General features: G+C 43.4%; 1 protein-coding gene across 2 annotated transcripts in view; it reads right to left on the reverse strand.

The window, feature by feature from the left end:
- Positions 1-25,449, reverse strand: part of MOSPD2 (motile sperm domain containing 2) — a 93,753-nt gene that overhangs the window by 62,066 nt on the left and 6,238 nt on the right. The window contains exons 1-3 of one of the 2 annotated variants that reach the window (XM_083172459.1): positions 15,812-15,933; positions 13,153-13,210; positions 10,324-10,479 (exon numbers count right to left, since the gene is read on the reverse strand). In XM_083172459.1, coding sequence (XP_083028585.1) covers positions 10,324-10,369 — 46 coding nt within the window. In that variant the 5' untranslated portion in view covers positions 10,370-10,479; positions 13,153-13,210; positions 15,812-15,933. Of the gene's footprint in view, positions 1-10,323; positions 10,480-13,152; positions 13,211-15,811; positions 15,934-25,449 lie in introns of those variants that run through there. The other variant, XM_083172458.1, reaches the window with a different exon arrangement.

The following is a 25,449-nucleotide window of genomic DNA, read 5'->3' on the forward strand; positions in this document are numbered from 1 at the left end:
GAGATATACCAGCCGGTATTCCCAAGGCCAAGTTAGTGCATACACTGCCTCCGCACAAGGATCCCTTGTTCGAGAGCAGTACCTGGTTACCTTGTGGTTTCTTCGAGAGGCCATGAGGTCTATCTGTGGAGTCCCCCACAGATCCGTAATGCAGTGAACACCTCCTGGTGTAATTCCCATTCCCCGGGATGGAGGTCATGGCGGCTGAGAAACTCCGCCTCCCAGTTGTCCACTCCCGGTATGGCAGCTTCTCTCATGCACGGCATGCTCCTCGTTCCACCCTGCCTGTTTATGTAGGCAACCGTGGTCGCATTGTCTGACTGCACCTGCACAGCCCTGCCCTGGAGCAGAGGAGCAGCCTTCAACAGGGCGTAGTAAACCACCTTCAATTACAGCCTGTTGATATGGAGCTTGGCTTCCAACAGGGACCATCTGCCCTGAAGATGGACACCCTGAACCACGGCCCCCCATCCTCTCAGGCTGGCATCCGCGGTCAACAGACGCCAATCCTGGATTTGAAAGGAACGGCCGGCCAGTAGATTTGTCGACTCCAACCACCATTGGAGCGACAGCCTTGTGGTTGCAGAAAGTGTTATCAGCCTGCACATCTGGCTGGGGCACCCCAACCACTTCGTCAGGATATCCAGCTGGAATGTCCTTGAGTGAAATCTGGCATACTGTATGGCCTCGAAGGAGGCCACCATCTTGCCCATCAGCCTCAAGCAGAGGTGAACCGACACCTGTGGGCCCGCCAACAGCTCTACCACCAGTTGCTGGATTGCAGCCACCTTCTCCGGTGGAAGGAATACCTTCTGTTCTGCTGTGTCCAGGATCATGCCCAGGAACAGCATCCTTTGACTTGCGACCAGGGATGATTTCTTCAGGTTCAAAATCCACCCGTGGTACGAGAGGATCCTCCTGGTCAGCTGAATAGCACTGCAACAGGCTCCTGCCGACCCTGCCTTGATCAGCAGGTCGTCGAGGTACGGGATGACATTCACCCGATGCTGCCGTAGAAGGGACATCATCTCCGCCATGATCTTCGTGAAGATGCGGAGCCGTGGACAGGCCGAAGGGCAACACCCGGAACTGATAATGTTCCCTTCCCAGCGCAAACCTCAGAAACATTTGGTGTGGGGGCCAAATGGGGACATGTAGATAGGCGTCCTTGACGTCTATGGAAGCCAGGAACTCCCCTGGCTCGAGACTGGCGATGACCGAATGGAGGGACTCCATTCTGAATTTGAACACCCGCAGGTACGGGTTCAAATCCTTCAGGTTCAGAATGGGCCTCACTGACCCATCTGGCTTGGGCACCAGGAAGAGGTTCGAGTAGTAACCCTGCCCCTGCTCCTGCACTGGAACCGGCAGGATTACCCTGGACTGGAGCAGTCCCTGGATTGCCCCTTGTAGGAGAATCCGGTCCTCCGCTGCTGCGGGGAAGGCAGACTTGAAGAACCTTCTGGGAGGCGGTCTGTCGAACTCCAGCCTGTAGCCCTTCGAAATAAGAGTCCTGGCCCAGGAATCTAGGCACGAGGCATCCCACACCTGGCTGAAGTACGACAAAGGACCCCCCACCTCGAGAGGATGCAGCTGCAGTGGCAGCACGGTCCTGTGTGCCAGAGGGGTTAGGTTTCCTGAACTTACCCCATCCACCTCTGTTGGCATTGGACGCACCTATGGCCCTGAGCGGAACCGAGTCCTGCGAAAGGACTGCTGGGTAGGCCAGGTAAATGGACGTTTTGGCGCAGGAGGGGCTGATGGAAGAAAAGTGGACTTACCAGCCGTAGCCTTGGAGATCCACTCATCCAGCTCACTCCCAAAAAGCCTCTCCCCTGAGAAGGGGATACTTTCCACGCTGCGTTTGGAGTCCACGTCCGCCACCCACTGTCGCAGCCACAGGGCCCTCTGGGCTGAGACCGCCATTGCAGAGTTGCGGGCATTTATGGCCCCAAATTCCTTCTGGGCCTCGCATAGGACCATTGTCGTGTCCTGAATGTGACGCAGATTTTCACCTATCTGCGCCACCGACATGTCCCCTAGCAAACCTTCCTGGATCTGGGGGGACCACGTGTGAATGGCCTTAGCCATCCAACAACTGGCCAGTACGGGACGTTGAGAGGCCCCACTAACCGTATACATCGACTTGAGAGTGGTCTCCAGTCTCCTGTCAGCCCCGTCCATAAGGGTGGAAACACCCGGGACCGGTAGTAACACCTTTTTAGAAAGGCGTGAAACTGAGGAGTCCACAAGGGGAGGCTCCTCCCACAATTTTCTACCTGCAGGTTCAAAAGGGTACGCATTTGCGAACCTCTTTGTGAGCTGGAACCTCTTCTCAGGGTTTTTCCAGGCGTTTTTGAAAACACCCTCTAGTTCCGCCTGCTCTGGGAAACACACAGACTGCTTTTTCTGTGTCATAAAGAAAGAGTCACCCTCCGTGACTTCCTCCAGAGGGAGCTCTAAGACCTCCCTAATAGCTCTGATAAGAGGCTCAGGGCCATGTACTGGTGCCTCTTCTTGTACAGGCTCCTGATCCTGCAACTCCTCCCCTTCATCAAGGATATCATCCTCTCTGTATCAGGGGCCACAGCCAACAAGGGCCTTTTCTGAGGCTGGCTAGACTGGCTGGGAAAAGGAGTGATGATATCCACCCTAGCTGACAGGATGGCTAAATCCTTCTGCACCCTCTGAGTCTGCTTTGTATTAGCAGCTAGCTGGGATGAGACTGAGTCTAACAGCGTTTTAATGCTGCTGGCCCATGCAGGCTCATTATCTCCCTGTGACACCCCACTATATTGTGGGGGCACACCACTAGCCAGAGGGGTAGTCCGACTAGGCTGTGGAGACATACAGGGTTCACAGGTAACCTGTGACTGTGAGGCAGGGATAAACTTGGTGCTGCACACCATGCAGGTCAGTTTCTTCACCATTGTGAAGCTGGACACAGACACACACACACACACACACACACACACACACACACTGATCTGTAAGTGTTCTTTGGCTATGTGTTAAAGACTAATATCTTAACTAGCCAGTGTGGGGTAAACAGAGCTACTTGGGAATCCAGGGCACCCTGTAACCTGAGCTCACAGATTGGAGAGAGCTGGTTCACAGTAAAACACACAGTAATTCTTCAGAAAAACAGTGCTATGCAATATTCATATGCTAGGCAAACACAATGTAAGTGTTAATTAGTGCTATAATTTGCTGTCTCTGCAGGCAGAAAGATCCCAGATCCACCCCACCTATGAGGAGCTGTTAATGGCTACCTCAGCATGCAGGAAGAAGCAGGAAGTCTTGCCTAGCAGAGCCTGGTCCCACTCTGAGCTAAGCCCCGCCCCCAAAACGGAGCTGGTGCTTTTAGCATTAAAAAGCTGGCATTTTTAGGCTAATCTGTGCTTAATGCAAAAACCAGACATTGCCATAGCCCTGGTGGTCCAGTGGCTATCTGTACCTGCCAGCAAATATATAAAAGATGGGGGTTCGCGCGGTAACTGCGGGAGGTCCGCCGCTACGGTCACCGCCATCTTGCCGCACATAAAGTCGGGGTACCCCCTGTGGGGGACCCCGACCAGTACTCACCACTTGTAGTCTTCAGACCCTGCCAGGGGTGTGCGGCAGCTTGGAGGTCTGCTCGCCCCAGCGCAATGCTGTGTGGTGACAGAAACTTCTCTCAGGACAAAGTCCTGCAGCAGGACAGCTCTGCGCCTGAAGAGGCCGGTGACTGACCCTTCCCCTGGCACCCTCGAAGCAGGACTGCTGCCTAGGTCTAAAAGCAGCGCCCCAAAATAACAAACTAAAACAAAATGTTGAAAAATCTCTCTGGAGCTCCCAGAAGTGCAGCCTCTCCTGAGGCACATTTTTCTAAACTGACTAGTGGAGGGAGGATAGAGGGGAGGAGCCAGTGCACCCACACTGAAAGATCTTATGTGCCTGTCTCTCCTGCGGAGGATCTCTATCCCATAGTATTGAACCCCAGTATTCCATAATGGACGTTAGAGAAATAATAATAATAAAATAAATATCAACATAATGTACTGATTCAGCATCCCTGACAAAAACATCCAATGAAATTCTTCATGCATCTCTATATCACTGGAGGTGATCATCACCTGCCTCAATTGCAGTCTTGGCTTAGTGGGTTCGCCGATGGTTACTATGCAAATACATAGGAAAACTTATTGTAGGCTATACTAAAAATATGTTCGTAGGTCAATACGCAAAGGCATCAAAAAGAACAGTTGGACTTAACAGGACACAAACTACTGTATGTGAACTTTGTATGTTCTAAAGATTTAAGGGTAATAAATCTGGCAAAATTTACAGCAATGTGTATTACATCATCTAGACCAGTGGTTCTCAACCTTAGTCCTCAAGTATACCCAAATGTGCCTGTTTTCCAGGTCTCCACACAGTAGCACAAATAAAATAATTAGCTCCATCTCTGGATCTTTTAAAATGCATCAGTGAATAATGTGACCCGGCCAGGTGACCTGGAAAACGTGAACTGTTGGGGGTGCTTGAGGACCGGGGATGAGAACCACTGATCTAGACCACTTAAGCTGGTTTCACATTGCAAAAACCTGCTTTCAACTCGTTTTTGTAAACGTTTTTTTTAAATGGGTCAAAAGCCAGGTAAACCCCTTTCATATTGCATGTTGTAAAGGTATATTGCAGTTTCAATACCATTTGATTCAACCCGTTTCACCCATAGAAAGCCATACAATGTCATTTTAAATGTTTTTTTCCTGCTTGTGGGCGGGGATCATGTGTGGTTATCATTTGTAGCAAATACCGTTTCTGAGCTGTTCAGACTGCAGGGAAAACGGCTCAGAAACATGTAGGATCCTGCTTTTAACACATTTCAAAATACCGGTATTCTGTAACCAGTAAATTGACAATGGAGCTTTCACACTGCAGCTGTTCCCGCTTTAAAATGGTAAAAAAACAGCAATATACCGTGTCAAAGCTGCAATGTGAAGCTGGCTTCAGTTTAGAAAGGTCCGCGCATTAAATATTTTGACTTATTTTTTTCTTTTGGAGACACAAATTATAATAAAAAATGAAAATGAAACTTTCTAAAATGGAAAAAAAGTTCAGTATCCACATACTTCTTAAACATGCTTTTTATTGAAAGATACTCAACAAATCAGAACTCCCTCTAGGCTTACCACATGCTATAGAGATTCACTAAATGCAGTATTTATACCTGAATATGAAAACAAGTAACCACCTACTACTGATGGCTAATTTGTCACTACAACCACCATTCCTAAGCCCTTATGTGTTCGGAACTCAGTCAATGCTCTACCATGAAAGAAAGAAACCACACAGTGCAAACTTGATTCTCTCAGATGGGCTGCGTTCCCTCCCTGCAGCAGGACTATAGGTGTCACATGATGGGCAAGCCATCTATTCTGGTCACATCCAATTTAATTCCAAAGTACCACAGGCCTCACTTGTGGCTCCAGCTCTTCTATGAGTAAAGCTTGGCAAGTATTATAGTTAAAACTGAAACAAGATTAGGCTGGAAGCCCTTTCACACGTATAGCTCCAGCCATGTCTGCCCAGCCTCATACTCCCCCAGCATCTCTTTAGACTGACTTCTATTTCATCTTTCCAACCTCATATCTGGAGTCATATGTCTTTCTGCTCCATAAGAGGTTTTCTGTCCTCCATGAGCTCACCTCAGGACCCTGCATTATGGTATACTGCTCCAGTCAACCTATCGAGCCTCATTCCACTGTTTCTGTTTAATCTATGTACCCTCACCATCTATCTCTTGGCCAACCTCCCCCTATCTCATCTCTGTCGCCCACCCTCCCTGTATCATACACTCTGTTTGATCTCTGTCCACACCCAGTTGGGCAGAAAGGTCGTGAGTGGAGCCATGGTGGGATGTGTTTTTTTTCTGGGGGGGGGGGGGGGGGGGGGGGGGGGCTCGGTGTCAGGGGCTGACAAAGCAGACTGGTCTGTGGCTGTTTCTAGCAGGCAGCCAAAGAGCTGTAAGGAGAAGGGGCTTCCCTACAGATTTGCCTTTTAACATTACAGAACTGATTTTGCTGTGCTCTGATGTGATTTTAGAACATGCAGAAGGTTTGTGTTGAAGCTAAAAGGAAAGTTAATTAATTCAAGGGAAGGATAAAAATGTATTTTTTTACGGCAAATTTAACTTCTGAGAAGTAAACATTGATTCAGACACCTTGCAAAATATCCTTTAAGGGAAGTTTTGAGTGCAAGGATATCTGGAGGTTAAATAAAATGACTAATACAATAAAAGAAAGGTGAAACAGCTTGTGAAATGAGTGTTGCCTTTTGAATCAAACATGTGTTTAATGATTAATGTCAGCTGGGAATTAGGTTCTCCTGTGAACACCTTAGCACAGGAGGAAGAAATCAGAAGACTTTAATGTCATAACCCAACAATCGTGTCATACCTGTCTGCTAAAATATAGAATTTCTCTTACAGATACTGTACACTTGCTTTCCCGGAGATAGAATCCGACTTACATTACTCAAATCAGACACAATATTGTGCTGTCATAAAGAAACAATTAGGCCAACATAAAAACAACACTCACTAAAATGTGCATGAATATGCTCTTCCATAAGGAACGCTGCAATACACTATAGCAGGCATTCCCAACCACGGTCCTCAAGGCACATCAACAGTGCAGGTTTTGTAGATATCCAGGCTTCAGTACAGGTGACTTAATTAGTATCTGAGGGATTCTGATTAAACCATCTGTGCTGAAGCCTGGATATCACTAAAACCTGCACTGTTGGTGTGCCTTGAGGACTGTGGTTGGGAATGCCTGCACTATAGGAACAACAACTATCCAAACTGCAACTGGACAATACTTTACCCAATACATTCACTCATCTATGTACACATTACAGGTTGAGGATCCCTAATCCAAAATACACCGAGACCACAAGCATTTTGGATAAGGGATTTTTTCGGATTTTGTAATATTTATTTTTTTCATACTTACTTGGTCCCCTGGTGGTGCCCCGATGGTTCCCAAAGTCCACTTTGTCCCCCGGGATCCACTTCAACAGCATCTCCGGTCCCAGGTGTGCATTGCACGCGGGCACACATTCATGCAATGCACCCCTGAGACCGGAGATGCCGCAGAAGAGGATACCGGAGGCCGCCGTGGACATCGGGAAGTATGAGAAAAAGGGGTCTGAAGGGCCTTCATTTATTATCCTGAAATGTTGTATGACTACTATTTAGGTCTTTGGCTATACATGCACTGGATCTAGCTCTAGCTGTAACCATATTAATAATGTGACTGTCAAGTACATGAATAATTATTAAGCAGCCAGGAGTCATGTCATCCAACTCTCCCTATGCAATGGTTGTACGATCGTCAGCCTTCTCATTATAATACAGCATGGCAGATCTCTACACTGAAATCGTTATTTGGCCATTCCCAAAGGCATTATATTTTAGAATTTAAAAAATGGCACAAGAAAAAGTAGGCGCACTTACCGACCACAGAGGAAGCTTTAGATATTCTGATTGTATATAGTAACTTATATGTCAGTATCAATTGTCTACAGGTCAATCAACATAAAAAATAAGGTACTTATGTATTATCTGGGCTCCCATGTTAAATGCACCCATTTTTTCATACCCCTACTATCCAACTACGCATGGAGTTGATTTTATATAGTGTGGCGAGCGCAGCGAGCCATCGTGCCCGAAGCATGGCGAGCGCAGCAAGGGGACGCGGTCTCATAAGAAAAACGGGAGCCCAGATATTACATAAGTACCAAAAATAATAACACATTCATCACTTACATAGTTACATAGTAGGTAAGGCTGAAAAAAGACTTGCGTCCATCTAGTTCAACCTGGTATAGATATCCATTGCTGATTTGGTTGGTTCTGGTATTTTACAGACAAATTATATTTCTTATTTGTACCCATGGATGTTTTTCTCCAGTAAATGTTTGTCCAACTTTGCCTTGAACGCATTTAATGAGCCAGCCGTTACCACCTCTCTGGGAAGAGAGTTCCAGAGTTTGACTGTTCTGACCGTAAAGAAATTCTTTCTACTAGCTGAATGAAATCTTTTTTCTTCTAATCTATACTCATGCCCTCGCGTCCTAGATTCCTTTCTAGTAGAAAATAGGGTGTGTGACAGTTCCTTATATTGGCCCTTGATATACTTGTACATGTTGAGCATGTCCCCCCTTAAACGTCTCTTTTCTAATGTAAATAGTCCCAAATTGCTTAATCTCTCCCCGTAGCTTAAATTCTCCATTCCCCTAATAAGCTTTGTTGCTCGCCTTTGGACTTTTTCTAATTCTATGATGTCCTTTTTATAGTGTGGGGCCCAGAACTGTACTCCGTACTCTAGGTGAGGTCTCACCAATGCTTTATATAGTGGCATAATTACCCTTGAGTCCCTAGTTTCCATTCCCCTCTTAATACATGCCAGAATTTTGTTGGCCTTTTTTGTAGCTACATTACAATGGGCACTACATCCTAGATTGCTGTCTATTTGGACTCCTAGATCCTTTTCAAGTATGGAATTACCCAGTTCCTCTCCGCTAAGGTTGTAACTTGCACACTGGTTGTGTCTCCCAAGGTGCATAACCTTACATTTATCTACATTGAACCTCATCTTCCATTTTTTTGCCCACTCATCTAGAATTGCAAGATCATTTTGAAGCATGGTGACATCTTCTGGTGATTTGATGACTTTGCTAAGTTTTGTATCGTCCGCAAAGATGTATACATTGCTGAGTAACCCTATCCCAATATCGTTAATAAAAATGTTAAACAAAATGGGCCCCAAAACCGAACCCTGGGGCACTCCACTTAGTACCGGTATCATATCTGATACGGCACCATTCACAACCACTCTTTGTTCTCTATTACATAGCCAATTCCCTACCCATCTGCAGATATTTTCACCCAATCCTAGGTTCTCCATTTTATTAATCAATCTCTTGTGTGGGACAGTATCAAATGCTTTAGCAAAATCTAGGAAAATCACATCTACAGCATTTCCATTATCGAGGTTTTTGCTAACCTCTTCATAGAACCCTAGTAGATTAGTTTGGCATGAACGATTTTTCACGAACCCATGTTGGTTAGTACTGAGTAGAAGGTGATGATCTAAATATTCCTGGATACCATCCCTTAAAAATCCTTCAAATAGTTTACCCACAATTGATGTTAAACTAACGGGTCTGTAATTAGCGGGATCTTCCTTTTTTCCTTTTTTGAATATTGGCACTACCTCTGCTATTCTCCAATCTTTTGGTACTATACCTGACGATAGTGACTTGCTAAAGATATAATGTAGGGGGGTAGCTAGTTCATCCCTTAATTCCATTAATACCCTCGGATGAATCCCATCTGGCCCTGGTGACTTATTTGTTTTGAGTTTGCTTAGCCTCAGTATTACTTATTGAGTATTGTACAAATACAAGTGCATACAGTTGTGACGGATTGATCCTTTCTGCACCAAGAGATCACAGATCTGATTGTTCCACTGGGATACGGTCATTAGGTCGACAAGCATTGGGTCGACACCATTAGGTCGACATGGGTCTAGGTTAACATGGGCAAGGGGTAAGCTAACTCTTCCCTTGGTTCCATCAGAATCTGGTAAAATTTCATCTGGTCCTGGCAATTTATTCCTTTTTTATTTTGCAGAGTCGTTTACAGACATTGAAAACTTTATTTAATCCTCACAGACACTAAATCCACATTGTTTGTCAATATTAAGTCCAGAAAGGCCACGCATCGCGTAGACTCCTCCATGGTTTGATTGATAAACTGATTCAGTACGCTCCGAAACCTCCCACTTTTGGTTGATGTGCATGTCACATTAGTCCAGTCAATGCCTGGGTAGTTAAAGTCCCCCATAATTATTAGCTGCCCTCTTTCTGCTGATTTACTGATTTTTTTCTAGGAGCAATGCCTCATCTGATTCTTTAATGTCTGGTGGGTTAAAGCATTACCCAATTAACAATTTAATTTAACTTTTGCTATTACAAGTGATCTCTGCCCACAAAGTCTTAATAATGTCCTGGGTTATTTGTAGAATTCAAAACTTTTAAGCTTTGTTTCAAATGTGATCTTATGTTCTGAAGGTGTTTCTAGGAGTGCATATCTTACATACAGCGTTACTCTGTGCATCAGCTTTAGGGATACTGAACATGTAATGAATACAGGCGTATCAGCAACAACAAGCTTAGTGCAATGCACCTAAAACATGCTTTTAACAACTTTACTTGTTTTTTGGTAAACTGTCGTCATAAAGAGCATATGTATCTACAAACAGGTTCTCATACCGTTAATAGCTATGTCTTTTCTCCACCTCAAGCTTTCATCAATCATCTTCAGAGTCTCCTCTACCACATTATGCCTCCATAGTAGATAACTCTCCACCCAGGCATCATCCTTCTGTAGTCTTTCCACATCACGGGAATCATATTTGGTAGGACTGTCTAGAAGTGAAAAAAGTTTTCAAATGAATCCCATGAAAATGGTAAGAGAGGGAACCGAAGTAAAAATAGATTTAACCCTATAACATCAAATGTATCATATTTGCTGCACAAGTTTCTGAGTCTATGGGCGGTATTCAATGTGAATACCGGCGAGGTGCAGCGAATCCTGTTTAGGATTTGCTGCACATTCGCCACGTTCCGGAGCCTCGCCGGCTCCGGTATTCAACGAGTCAGGGGCTCGCTGCCCCTGACCGGCGAATATGAGCTCCTGCGGCGAACGCCGCAGGGAGCCTGAGGACGGTGGCAGGCAGGGAGATGGAAGTCTCTCTGCCTGGCCCCAGAGCGTATGTGGGGGGAGGTGGGCTCCCCGGGTGCCAGGCAGCACAGGCTGCCCCCCGGGGGTGCCAGCAGGGGACCGGGTATATTCACTACACCCGATCATGCATATGTAACGATCGGGTGCAGTGATTATATGAATATCTAATGAGCGGCTCGGCTCCGGCGCCCCCTGCTGGCTGCTGTGTAAATTAAATATATATTCATGTGCTTACAGCACATGAATAAAAATAGCATGCCCCTCCTCAGAATAAAATTCCTGATTTTTTGACACCAAATGTAAAAAACAAAACACTTTATTTTAAAAGTTCACATTCCACTTCTCCATAAAAAGATAGCGATTGCTACTCGGTGAATCATGGCGAAAAAAACCTTCAAATGTATTCGCCATCTGGTCATTGAATAGGGTGATTCACCGTTTTAGTCAAAAATTTGCCAAACAGCACAAATTCGCCATAAAAACATGGCGAATCAGGCTCATTGAATACCGCCCTATGAGTTTTATTTGATGTGTTAGGCTTAACAGAGTCACTCCACTGCCACAACTAGGAGAGACTTACTGTACGACCTATTAATAGGGGTCGATCCTATTAACCCCGATGGGTGCGAGTTGCCATTCGGGTGCCGTTTTCAGGCTGAAAACGGCACCCAAATTAACCCTAACTTGTACCCTTCGCAGGGCCGAATTCACTGAAATTTGCTCGCACCCTATGGAGGAGTGACCACTTTTCAGCGAATTCGGCCCACCGTAAAGTGTGCCGGGTGTCGTGATGATTCGCACTTGGCGAATCATCCGCACCCTTCGGGGTTAATAGGATCGACCCCATAGAATGAGATGTTCACATTTCTGTACAACACTAATATATTATTAGTATTTTTTGCTATATTGATGACAAGGGTATCCGGACTCACGAAAGATTGGCTCTAGGTTGATAGCAATAAGGTTGATCACTATCGGCCGACAATAAAAAAAGTCGACATGAGTTTAAAAAAAAATTGAGCCGACAGGCGGTATTTCATGTCCTACCATCCACTACGGAGTGGAGGGAAAATATAATAGTGTTCCCGAAGCACGGCAAGAGTACGTGGTACACTTATAAGGTGTCCATACCGACCTATGTTGACAGACAGTCAGAGAGCATAGGGCTGGTCATGTTCATGGGTGGGGGGGCCCCATGTTAGTATAGGAAGTGAGCTATAAGCAAGGGTGTAAGGAGAGTGGTTCCAGTGGAACTTACACTCCAGGAGCCAGAAATTTCAAGGGGTGCTGTACAGCTGCTGCCATGCCAGGCATCCAGAAGTGGCGCTGCTGCCTGGAGCCGCAGGGACTGTGCCTTGCTGTGTGGACGTGGTCGCTGGGGGGGTGGCAGAACTGGTGAAGAGGGGAGGGCTCAGGGGGTAAGTAATTTTAATCACTGATCTGCAGTGCTACAAAAGCAGGCATAAGCATACTGACTGTGCTGCAGCGGACGTTCATGTCATTATGTAACTAGCCATCTCCATGAACTGGAAAGAAGGAGCTGGATTGCCCACCACGGAAAGTCAGCAGGCAGCGTGTACTACATACTGTAGCAGCATATTGTGAGGGCTGTGTAAAGCCAGGGGAGCTCAACAAAAGTAAGAGACTTTTTTTGTTATAAATTAAAATTATATAATTAAAAAGACATATCTACTGTATATGTATATATTCTATGGAATAGATACAGATAACTGGAAGTCAGGATGCCGGCTGTCAGAATAAAAACACACAGGGGTTGGGTTAAGTACTTACCCTCCCCCTCTTAACCCTAATCCTCCCATGCAGTAGTCAAACCCCCACCCCCTGCAGCCTGACATTAACCCTTGCTGCTTAACCTAACCCCACCACCTAAGTCTAAACCCCCCTTCTATGTGCCTAATCCTAACTGCACCCCCGCAGCCTAACAAGTCCCCCCACTAGTGCCTATACCGAACTCTCCCCTCCCACTGGTACCCGTTACTGTTCCCAGCATACTTATAGATAGTGATGCTGGCTGTGGGGTTTCTGGTGCTGGCATACTGAGGTTTCGAGGTTCTGGCACCGGTCTTTTGACGGCAGTCGGGATGCCATCATCGGTATCCTAAATGCTGGCATCCTGACTTCCGGGATGCTGACTGCATCTCATATTATGTGCGTATATGTGTAAACCCTTCTGTGGCGGCACTACAGCCTCAATTACCAGATGTGGTTTTTCCTACCCTGTCGGCACCACAGTAGAAGTTGCCGATGGGGAAGTATAGCCATATCTTGGAACGAGAATTCGCAAAACTACAATCCATTCTGAATCAGAATCATGGTATAAGAATGTATATACGCACCTTGTAAATATTCTTGTGTAAATCTCTTTCTTGTCTCATGAACTAGCTTTTCCTTTTCCTGTGAAAAAAAAAAACAACCTTTGAAGTGTGCCGACATATCAAAACAGTAAAATGAGTAATAGACACAAGTTGTTAAATTGTTTTTCTCTAATGATCCAATTTACTTCCTGTGGCACAGCACAAAACAACCGCCAACACAAATCTGAAGAATTCTACTTACAGTATTCCACAGATTTTTAACCAACATTAGTATATGTAGGGGGGTATTTAATGTCAGCGGCACGGCTGTTGAGCTAGCTTGACAGCCGTGCCCCTGTCCCGTTCTCGCTTTGCTCGACTGGAGCTCGGCAGTCGGGATTCAATGTCCCGAAGGGGGCGTGGCCACGAGCTGAGGCCGGAAAGAGTCGAGCTCCTGTCGGGAGCGCGACTCTTTCCGGCTTTTCTCGGCAGAACGAGCCCGACTGCTTCTGAAGTCGGGCTCGTTCTGCCGAGAACCCCTGTTCAATGCTGTCGGGGAAGACAGCATTGAATAGGGCCCCGCAGCCATCTCCCCCGTCGGGAGATGGCTGCGGGAGCACGACAGATATTGAATACCCCCCTAAATGTCATTGTATGCAAAGTGTGAAATTGGACATAAAACTGAATTTTTCTAAATTAATAGCAATTTGTAGAACAATGGCACTAACATGCCTACAGTCAGAATGCTGGCAGATTTGGTGTTTTAACCCTAACGTACCCCACCCTCAGCCTAAACATAACCCCAGTATACTGCTAGCATTGTGATTGTTGGATTCCCAAGTGCCAATTATTAACCGTATGTCAATATACTGTAACTATTCCAATCTCCATACTACTTGCACTGAAAAAACGATATAACTGTTCCAATCTCCATAGTACTTGCACTGATAAACCCAGAGCTGTGGAGTCGAGGAGTCGGAGTAAATTTCGAGTACCTGGAGTCGGAGTCGGCAAACAATGCACCGACTCGGAAAATTATAATTAATAACTTCTCTACTGTAAGAATAAAGACCAATGCATGCAGTGCCTCACGTAACCGCAAAATGAACACGTTAAGTGACCTTGAAAAAGCATGCTTTTCATGTGCTTCACTATATGGCACGCAACGCACAATTCGGAGCACCAATACTTATAAATGTATTCTCCCTTGTAGTTTACAACTTATTTCCAACGTTCAATAAGGTTTTCAATACCTCGTTGGTAGAAATCACCTGGTGTAGACTCGAAAAATTCATTCAACCAAGCTCTCCCACCATACGCACAACATCTTTTTACGCGGATGAAGATCTTGTTTCATGCGCGGGGTCGTTGGTTTACCTTGGATAAGCCATTCCTTACGCTGGTCCATATTGATGTACAGTCACCATTTTTCGTCGCCAGTAACGATTCGGTAAAGAAATTGTTCCTTGTGTCAATGAATTGAATGGTGACGAGCAAGCAAACCAGCGGAGATTGTGGCTCGTTGATTTTTGTTGTCGTCACAAAGCATGCGGAACTCATGCTCCACACTTATTAATCTTTCCTATTGAGTGAAGATTCTTCTCTATAGCTAGAAGAGCTTAGAAGGACTTGATGGAACAGCTTCTTGGATTCAACTGTTAGTGTTTATATTTATTTTAAAACCTGCTTGCCTGCATGAGGGTAGACATGTGTACATGTTTCTGGAAGAAACTGTCTATCTATACATTTGCTAAGCCTATAACTACATTTCAAGATTAATATAAACCATTTCTAGGTTTTACAGAGTTTGATTTTGGGTCATATAGATAAGCTTTGTTTTTGTTCCCAAAACAACCAAATAACGTGGTTTTTATCTTTGAACTGGTAAAGTTCCTGATGTTTATGCCTACTGCTACTATCCAGCCATTTAATTAATTAATAAAACTTTGTTTTCATTGTGTTTGTCCTTTGCTTAAACTGTTCAATACAGTAGACTGTTGGCTTCCCAGCCTCTAGTTTCTGTAGTAATAATATGTATGTTGCCTTTCTTTCCTTCAAGGAATGTATCAAATACATTCGCATATTAATACAGAGGAGTTGGAGCCGGAGTCAGAAGTACGAGGAGTCGGAACATTTATCTACCGACTCCACAGCCCTGGATAAACCAATATAACCGTTTCAATCTCCATAGTACTTGCACTGATAAACCAATGTCAATTTTAAAATGTCCCACCTTAAACCACAAATGATCTTCTGGTTCCATTAGATCTCTCATGACAAAATATTAAAACTTTAATTTACTAAAGCTTCTAAAAATTATAAGAGGTGATGTTGCCCATATCAACCAATCAGATTCTGTCTAACATTTTCTAGGATGCAATAGAGAAATGATAGAAAGAATCTGATTGTTTGCTATGGGTAACATCACCGCTTTTAATTTTTAGAAACCTTAGTAAATTTACCCCACTTTCCGACTGAAAGGAGAAATGAACAGGAGGATTTTTGTTGTCATTTTTAAGACATAACAACAATTTCCCCAGAAGCAGAAATGCTATGCACTTATCAACTGCAATTCCTTTCTAAGGAATGTGCTAAAGTTTTAGGTATTTGCCTGTGGATACACAAATCCTTCATAAATAAAAAAAACAAATAATCCGAGCTAAATTCCTTATTGTGCATACTGAATGCCAATCTCACTTACCTGCTTTATTCTGGAGGCCGCAAAAAATGTCAATAAAATAGGCCTAATTTGCAACAGTAAAATGACATTATAACCATTCAGTGGTCATTCCATGGTGATTGGGGTAGTGAATCACTACAAATTAAATGTATAAGGTTAGGAGATAGATTTAAGAAGGTATATAAAAACTAAATTAAGACAAATCCAGACAGCAAGAGTCTGGTTTCAGCTTTGTCTGGCTTAAACAGACTTGATTAGTAGAGTGTTACCATTATGATGCAAGTTTTGCTGACTGATTTTTTGTTTCTATTCTGACCCCAAAAACGACAAACAATCTTTTTGGATCTACAAGGTCTCCACCAATAAACTGGCCCAGGAGGTTTCATTTGCACCGGGTCTCTACCAGACACTTGGCTAGAGGTCTGTGCTGGGTCTACACCAGACATTTAGCAGGAGATCTGTACTGGGTCCCCACCAGAAATTTACATGGAGGTTTTTACGGAGTCTCCGCCAGACACTTGACGAGAGGTATGTGCCAAATCCCCTCCATATATTTAGTCCCCTCCATAGAGATGGTGGAATATGTATGCAGGGTCACTGCCAGAAACTTGGTGGGAAGTCTGTCCTGGGTCCAACCTGAGAGTTTTCTGTACTGTAGAAGACACTAAAATGCCATCTACATTGTGCAAAACAACTAAATATTTTCAATTGTGTTGGTGTAATTTAAATATGGTGTATTACCGTATATACTCGAGTATAAGCCGACCCGAATATAAGCCGAGGCCCCTAATTTTGCCCCAAAAATCTGGGAAAACTTATTGACTCGAGTATAAGCCGGGGGTAGGAAACACAGCGGTTACTGGTCTGACACACACACACACACACATACGGTATTACCGGTAGTATACATACAAACAGCGAAGAACTCACAATGTATACAAACAATACTGACAAAAACACACAAATGGTATACACACAGTTGACACAGACATACACACACTTGCACAGTATACATACACATGCACAGTATACACACATGCACAGTATACATACACACACATGCACAGTATACATACACACACAGACATGCACAGTATACATACACGCACAAACATGCACAGTATACATTACATACACACACATACACACACACAGACATGCACAGTACACATAAAGGTAATTTATTACAGCATATATGGTACCCAGAGCCCCCTCACTGCCCCCCCCCCCCCCCCACACACACACACACACCGGAATGTATTTATCATTTAATGTTGGTACGGTACCTTTATTCACAGAGTACCGGTACTTTAGACGCAGGACGGAGCAGAGGGAGCAGAGCACCAGGCAGGAAGTGTCAACCTCTGACACTCCTGCGTGTGTCCGGCCCCTGCTCTGTCCTGCTGCAGCGCGGCGCCGGCGGGAGAACGGGCGGGTAAGGTAGGGTAAGGCTGAGTGGTTAGAGCGGGCGCATAAGGCAGGGGAGCCGGCGGCAGCAGTGCACAGCTCCGGCGCTTTGTGATATGTCTGCGCCCGGAGCTAGTGTTCTGCCGGCTCCGCCGATTTTCCACTTGACTCGAGTATAAGCCGAGGAGGGGGTTTTCTGCCCCAAAAAATGGGCAGAAAAACTCGGCTTATACTCGAGTATATACGGTATGTAGTCAGCACTAGAACAGACTCTTTTTCAATTGTGTTGGTGTAATTTAAATATGGTGTATTATGTAGTCAGCACTAGAACAGACTCTTCTCTATGTCAGCTTTGCACATACTGTAGCTCTTTATTCTATAGATTGTAAACAATGCATGAAAGTAATTACTTTCATTGGCCCATGCCAAGAGTTCCAGCACCCACTTTGTTCACAAACAGTAATGTTATATAGGTGGATCTAATTTTGTGGTACAGTATGTACCAACATAAGAAGTTGACACTTTACAAATAGTCCAAAAAAAAATAAAACCTACATCATGTGCACATATGCTCTTTATACAGTAGGTCAGGGGTTCCCAATCTTTTTTTAATCAAGGCACCCCTAGAGTATCAGAATTTTTTCACGGCACCCCCAGGCCAAATTTTTTTTATTACATTGTGTTTATATGCGATTCTTCGTGTCAGTTATGTGGATAATGGCAGGGTTTGCTTCTGTTTGTACACATTTTATGATTGGCAGCCACCAGCACTGGTTTTTCTCATAAATAATTAACCATTAATATATTTAGTTGGTCCTGGACCACCAACCCAGGGCACCCCTGCAAGTGTCCTGATGCACCCCAGGGAGCCACGGCACACAGTTTGGGAACCACTGCAGTAGGTCCATTATTTCCAAATTGCACGCTCCCTTGCATTGTTAATGACCCCTCCCGTTTGCTGAACAAGCAGGTGAAATAGTCTATATTGCCAAAAGACCCACATGTTCAGCAGGTCCCGATGATGTCACTGAACGATATCGTTTTCCAATATAGTTCAGTGTGTACACTCAAATCGGCAACCAGTTTACTATATTGGCAGTGGTGAGGTACGCCTAGTGTGTATGGGGCTTAAGCCTTGGAACTTTGCTTAGTTTGGGGTAAATAGCATGGCACCATGCACAAGCATTCTCATTATACAGTACCATGTAACCTCTAATAACATCAATGAACAGAGAACCGGCTGAAACTGGCAAGAGAATGTGGGCACTGCTTAATTCCCATGGTAACTAGATTAACTGCAAAACTGCAGGCACAATTGTGTTGTCTGATAGGATGTACAATCACTGAAGGTCATTTACATTTAGATTCAAACCAACTGATCCATGGCAAGTTATAAACCATTTTGTAGCCTCTCCAAGTTCTATTTAAATTATTATAACTTTACTCCTTCCTCTGTGCTGGAGTAGACTGGATAACAAGAAAACATTATATTAAGACCACTATTGTAAGAATAGTGTAACATGGAAACACACGTTTATTTGTTTTCTACAAGTAAAGAACTGAAATAAGATAATTTAAACAGGAATTTTAGGATGATGTATTATTTCTAGTTTTATACATAAGTACTTGTTGGCTGAAGAAGGCAGCTGACCTGTACCAGATGAGGTTAAAAAGATAGGAGTAATACTGCATATCTACTATGAGGAAGCGGTTACTGTTTCTCATGCACCAGTAAAATGACAGTTGGACAATTACCAATTTAAGGATTTGAAACTGTACAAAAATTCCTGTTCTTAAACGAAAAAAGAAAAAAAAAGTCTGCACTAGCATTATGGTAGGTGATGTATGCAAAAATACTCATAATGTATGAAAAAAAAAAAAAAATCGGTGTAATATTCAGAAAACTGTACAATGAGAGAAGACTAAACACAACCAAAAAACACCCGAATGTCAAGAGAAGGCAAAATACAGAAGACTATTAAAAATGACCACCGATGGCCCGGAACCTCCCTTAATCCTCATTTAACTGCTGCCCTGAAACTAAACAAGTACCTAAAAACCTAACCCATTCTGTTTGAGACTTTTTCAAATAAAGAGCTACTCTCTCTACTTCTGGAGGTGGAAGCTTAGAACTCAAAAACTTTCCCAATCTTCGCTTGGAAAAAAACTCCAGACGGTATCCAGTGGTGACTACCTCCAGAGCCCATTTGTCCCAAATGGTTTGTTTCCAGATTTGTGAAAACTTCAGTAGTCTTCCTGCCACCGGGACTTGTACCACGGGAGGCACCCCGTCACGGTTTTTGTCCCCCTCTTTTGAGAGACTGGCGAAAAAATGCCCTGGATGTCCCAGACACGTATCTGTCTCGAAATGGCCTACCAGGTCTGTAAGATCTTGCCTGCCTGAATGACTGTCTGTAAGGATACCCAGAATATCTTCCTCTTGTCTTGCAGCAATCTGATTTGCCCCCAGACATTCTTTGAATCATTTGATCCAATTTACTCCCAAACAGAAAGGCACCTTCATAAGGGAGGGTAGCAAGTTTATTCTTTGAATGGGAGTCTGCCGCCCAAGACTTTAGCCACAATGCTCTCCAGGCAACCACACCAGATGTTACTGACTTTGCCGAAAAGTCTAATATATCAAGGGAGGCTTCACAGATGTAGTCCACTGTAAGCTGTACCTGGGCCAAACTTTTACTAATATGATCACGAGGACACTTAATCTTGCAAATCCTCCTGAAGCGAGGCACACCATATCTTAAGTGCTCTTGCCAATGAGGCCAGAGCAACCCCTGATCTCACAGACACTGAATTTGAAATATGTAGCCTTTTAAGGGCACTTTCCATTTTCTTTTCCATAGAGTCTTTCAGCGACGCACCATCCTCCAAGGGAATGGTCATCCATGTCGTTTTCTCAGCCACAGCTGCATAGTGTTCCTTCAAATGAGGCAGGGCGCTGGAGGGGCGGACCGGGCACGGCAACGTCACTAGAGGGGGCATGCCCGGGCCGCCGCGTCACTACAGGAGGCGTGCCCGGGCCGCCGCGTTACTACAGGAGGCGTGCCCGGGCCGCCGCGTCGCACATGGGGGCGTGCCCGGGCCGCCGCGTCGCTGAAGGGGGCTTGCCCGGCCATGACTACGTCACTGAGCTGCCGGGATGTAGCCATGGCCGGGCAAGCCCCCTTCAGCAATGCGACGGCCCGGGCACTCCGGCGGGACAGACTGCAGGCTGATTTAGCGGGGCGCTGCTAGAGGGGCAGGGCGCATTTTGCCCTTTAAAAAAAATCGGGCAGGGCGCAGCGCCCCGCTAAAACAGCCTAGCGGGAACACTAGCTGCATCAATTTTAGGGATGCTGCACCATTTCAAAAATTCTTCATCTTCAAACGGATACATACGATCAATTCTTTTAAATGACCCGACTCTTGTCTACTGTATGTTAAGTCACTGCTTGGTCAGAATATCTTTAATGACCTTATGTACTGGAAAGCATCTGCCTTTTTTGGATCCTTCTTCAAATAAGGCATCATAGTCTGATTTAACTGGTTGCTTGTAATCTAGCGTGCTGTAAAGATCCTTCAACACTATCTCCACCAATTCCAAATTAAACAGACGTTAGTCTTCAATTACTTCACCAGACTCCGCAGTAGACCCGCCGGAGTCATCTTTATCAGAACCAACATCACCAGAAGTCTAAATCCCGATCCAAACTAGTCTGAGATCTAGATCTTTTGCTACCTAAAAATTCATCCTTTGTAAGAAAATTTTCATCCAGCTCATAAATTCAGTAAGCTGAGCCATCACACTGGGACCGGTTGTCCCCTTCTTTGCACAATCCCGACACAGGGTCTCTTCTCCCACAAAAGACTTATCACATGCAGGGCAGCTTTTGGCAACATGCTTTTTCTTACAAGACTACATAAGATACAATAATGAAAAAAAACAAAAAAAAAACACTATTAAATGGTGTATTAAAGTAATGTAATAAACAAAAATGCACACAAAAACACTATATTATAGCACTATTCAGTCATGCAGCGCTAATTTAGGTTACAAAAAAAAAGCAAATATGTTGTAAAAATGAATCCAAACCACTAAGGAGACTGAAATGCTTCTTTACTAAAATAAAATATACTATATATACTGTATTAAAGAATAAAACACACTGTATACAGAAAAGGATCAAAATGATTCTACCTTTACAGAGATTTTGTGGGTCAGTAAGTGTGGCTGTTATAGGATATTAGATGTTATATGTGTGTTGGATTACAAGCACTGTGTGTAACACAAGTTGTTAATCCATAGTTTGGCAAATGTGTTATTTGTTTAAGAATTCCAAATGGACAGATTACTTTACATAACCAAATATTGTAACAGTGCATGTGGTCAACCACATAAACAGGTGACATATATACATCAAATATCATTTCTTCAGTTTTTATGGAAAGATTATCACTGTCCTCATTTGCTTTTTTTTTTTACTGATGTTATGGGGGTGCTTTATCAAGAGAGAGATAAAGTGAAGAAAAATAAGTAACTAGCTTCAGTCATGTGACATGCAGTGTTTGAAAAATGACAAATAGGAGCTGATTGGTTGATACTTTCTCTCTCTCCAAGAATTGATAAATCTCCCACTAAACATCTCTCTACAAAGCAGCAGCAAACACCACCATAAAAAAGTGTGAACAATTTCACAGGTCTCCTTCATCAATGCATGAACTGGTCTTTTAAAATACTCAGTGACTTCCTCCAGAACCAGAGCCGTATTTTGGGTAGGAACATATATTTGGAAATGAATCATTCTGCATTCAAATACCTTTGTTTGTATTCAAAACAAATTGGTGTCACCATTCCTAGCAAACATGATGCATGGTATGCCTCTTGTGGTGCATAAAATAACAGTGGCTTAGCAGCAGGGGTTGTCTTAAATTACAATAAGGATTCCCTCTTAATGGGTTAATTTATAGTAACTGTACACTTAATAGGTTTGCTGCGCCCCACCACTACAGAATGTACAGAGATCATGTATAGAAACATTAGATACCATTTACCACATTGGGCCTGTAAAGCTAAACACATGTGTAGCAACTGGCTGGAGGGCAGGGAACAGAGGGGTAGATGTATGAAGCAGTAAAGGGCCCTACATACGCAGAGATGTGTGCCAGAGATACATAACGGGAGATTCAGCACAAGAGATTTCACTAATTGGCTCATTTCAGACAATGAGCCACATACAGAGAGATTTGTGTCAGAGATTCAAATTGGGAGATTCAGCACGGGAGATCTCAAATCTGTCACGACTGGACATTGTGCAGCTGGCTACTCTGGATGTGCCTGCCCAGACTGCGCTATATATATATATATATATATATATATATATATATATACATACACACACAGTATATATATATATATATATATATATATATATATATATATATATATATATATATATACACACAGTATATATATATATATATATATATATATATATATATATATATATACATACATACACATACACATACATAGTGTATATATATATATATATACACATATATATACATATATATATATATATATATATATATATATATATATATATATATATATATACATATACATATACATATATATACATATACATATATATATACATATATATATACATATATATACATATACATATATATATACATATATATATACATATATATGCGGGATGGCGGCCTGGCACTCTCCTTGCTGCGGTTCTGGGACCCCGGTGCCCTTGACGAACAACGTGCAGGTTTGGGAACAAATCACGGCACTCCAAGGAATTTGCAAAAAGAATATATTGTAGGAAAACACACACCAACGTTTCGGAGCTTGACGCTCCTTTTTCAAGGTGAAGGTGAAGGGAGCATAGCGCTGGTGACATTCCTCCTTTTTCCCAAAACGTTTTGCTAGAAGATTCGGTACATCTTCTTGGAATGGTTGACCAGCAGCAGTGTTTTTTGGGCGCGGTCATTGTCTTGTCTCTACTGTTGTGAGAGCAGCTTGACCGTATGGTACACAAGAAGTGCACATAAGGCCAATCCAACTTGTGGGAGGTGCTTCAGGAAGCGTGGGGTGAAATTTCTTCAGATTACCTCAACAAATTAACAGCTGGCATGCCAAAGGTCTGCAATGCTGTAATTGCTGCATTAGGAGCATTCTTTGAAGAAAGCAACGTTTAAAAGACAAAACTGTTTCAAATAAAAATCATTATTTCTAACCTTGCCAACGTATTGACTGTATGTTCTATCCATTTTGCAACTCATTTGATAGAAGTCAGTTTTCATGTAAAACACAACATTGTCTGGGTGACCCCAAACCTTTGAACAATAGTGTATGATACACTGCACAGAGGGACTAGAGTACCAACACTGCCTCAGCCTTGCAAACAGTCACAGTAAACAGCAACACATGTAGCTAGTAGGAGGTCGGCTGTCATGCTTTATGACTTTCACACTATAAAATGTGAGAGTTGAAATCATCAGTGCTATACACAAGAGGCTTTGAGAAACGAACATGACTTTTTACCTTTATACAGAGCTGACCACAAATAATTTTTTTCATAACAAGTTTCTGGAAATACACCCATGGTTAAGTCACAAGACAGCATATGAAGCAATAGCTATCTTCTAAATTACAAAGTGGGAAATGTACTAACTGTGGTATGGTTCAATTTCAGGCTGTGTGCCCACTAGTGCAAGCTCGGCAAGATACATGTATGCAGCTTATGGCCAAATCATAACGAGATCTGCCAGATCATTCAGTGTGTACCAGTGAGTTTCACCCTCCTGCAATCATCAGCGATATCTTCTAGTTGGCTCTTCTGCAGGTCAACCAGAAAGGCGGCATGACATCCCACATCCCTCATGGGATTTGCTGGCTACACATAGGGGGTGTAGCTGGTTGGTTTGCAAAAGCAAACTCCTTTAATGGCAAACCAACCAGAATCACTCCCATAGTTTTAACGTGTAACCAGCATACAGATGTGTCCACATATATTAATGCAATCCATGCAATACAAGTCGCATGAGTGCTGTATAACTGGGAATCTTTGCAGGCAACTTTTAAAAAATTAATCTTGTTTGGAAAATGAAAGCAAACAGGATGTAGAAGCAGTTTCTGCTGATTGAAGTGATAAGTGGCATGCCTATATTCTGTGTGTGACTGTGGCCCTATCTGCAAAAGAAACATAACGTTACAGTGTTTTCCAGGAAAACACTAATACCCCTTTCACACCGCACTTGTTAAACGGTATATTGCCGTTTTTTTTCCCATTTCAAAACGTTTAAGGCTGCAGTGGGAAAGTGCCAGAGTTGATTTACCGGTTAAAGATAAACGGTTATTTCAAAACGTTTAAAAAGCAGAGTACTACACGTTTCAGAGCCATTTTTTATACAGTGAGAATGGCTCTGAAATGGTATTTAGTAAAAACAACAGATTCCAGACCTGTGATAGGCTGTCCACTGCATTCTGCCTTGAAACCTGTTCAGGGGATTAAACGGGTTGACTGATGTGAATGTTACTTAAACGGTATTTAAAACGGTAATCTACTGCAATGTGAAGGCTGAGACCCGTTTTAAATACGGTTTCAAAATACAGGGTTTTAGAACCTTATGGCAGTGTGAAAGCGGTATAACATAGCATTCGTTATACAAATACAGCCTCTGTTGCACACAGAATACAGTGTATTTGTGCATCCGATCCACTCCCATTTAATGAAAAAGTACTAGAGTACAAGAAGAGCTGTTTATCGCTAAAGGAGGCTATATGTATGTGGACACATCTCTAATACTCGTTGGTAACAAATTGTAAGGGGAAAGGCATTGTTCTAAAAACATGTGTTTCAAGTCTATGACAAACTACAACTGAATCCAAAACAAACCAAAAGGTATCACACCTGTGTTAATCTTTGGAACGGCACTAAGGTTTTGAGTAGAATGGAATTTGAAACAGTAGGACAGAAACTGGGAAGTCGGATGTAATTTATTCTCATATGCCAAGAACAGGATTGTGATATGAATAATTTGAGGAGACCGTTGGCAGCAGAGGCACTGCGTGAGGCTTAATTAGGTATGTGCACCGGTCACTTTTAGTGTTTCGTGAAATGTGTTTTTGATTTGTATCTCCGGCAGTGTTCTGGACATGTGTTTCGTGTTTTGGATCTGTCTATCACTGGACTGGACAACAGCAGTACCACTGTACTAGTAGTAATAACTAT

This window comes from Crinia signifera, chromosome 2 (assembly GCF_055691185.1).
Source record: "Crinia signifera chromosome 2, ASM5569118v1, whole genome shotgun sequence".
In the NCBI taxonomy this organism is placed as follows: domain Eukaryota; kingdom Metazoa; phylum Chordata; class Amphibia; order Anura; family Myobatrachidae; genus Crinia; species Crinia signifera.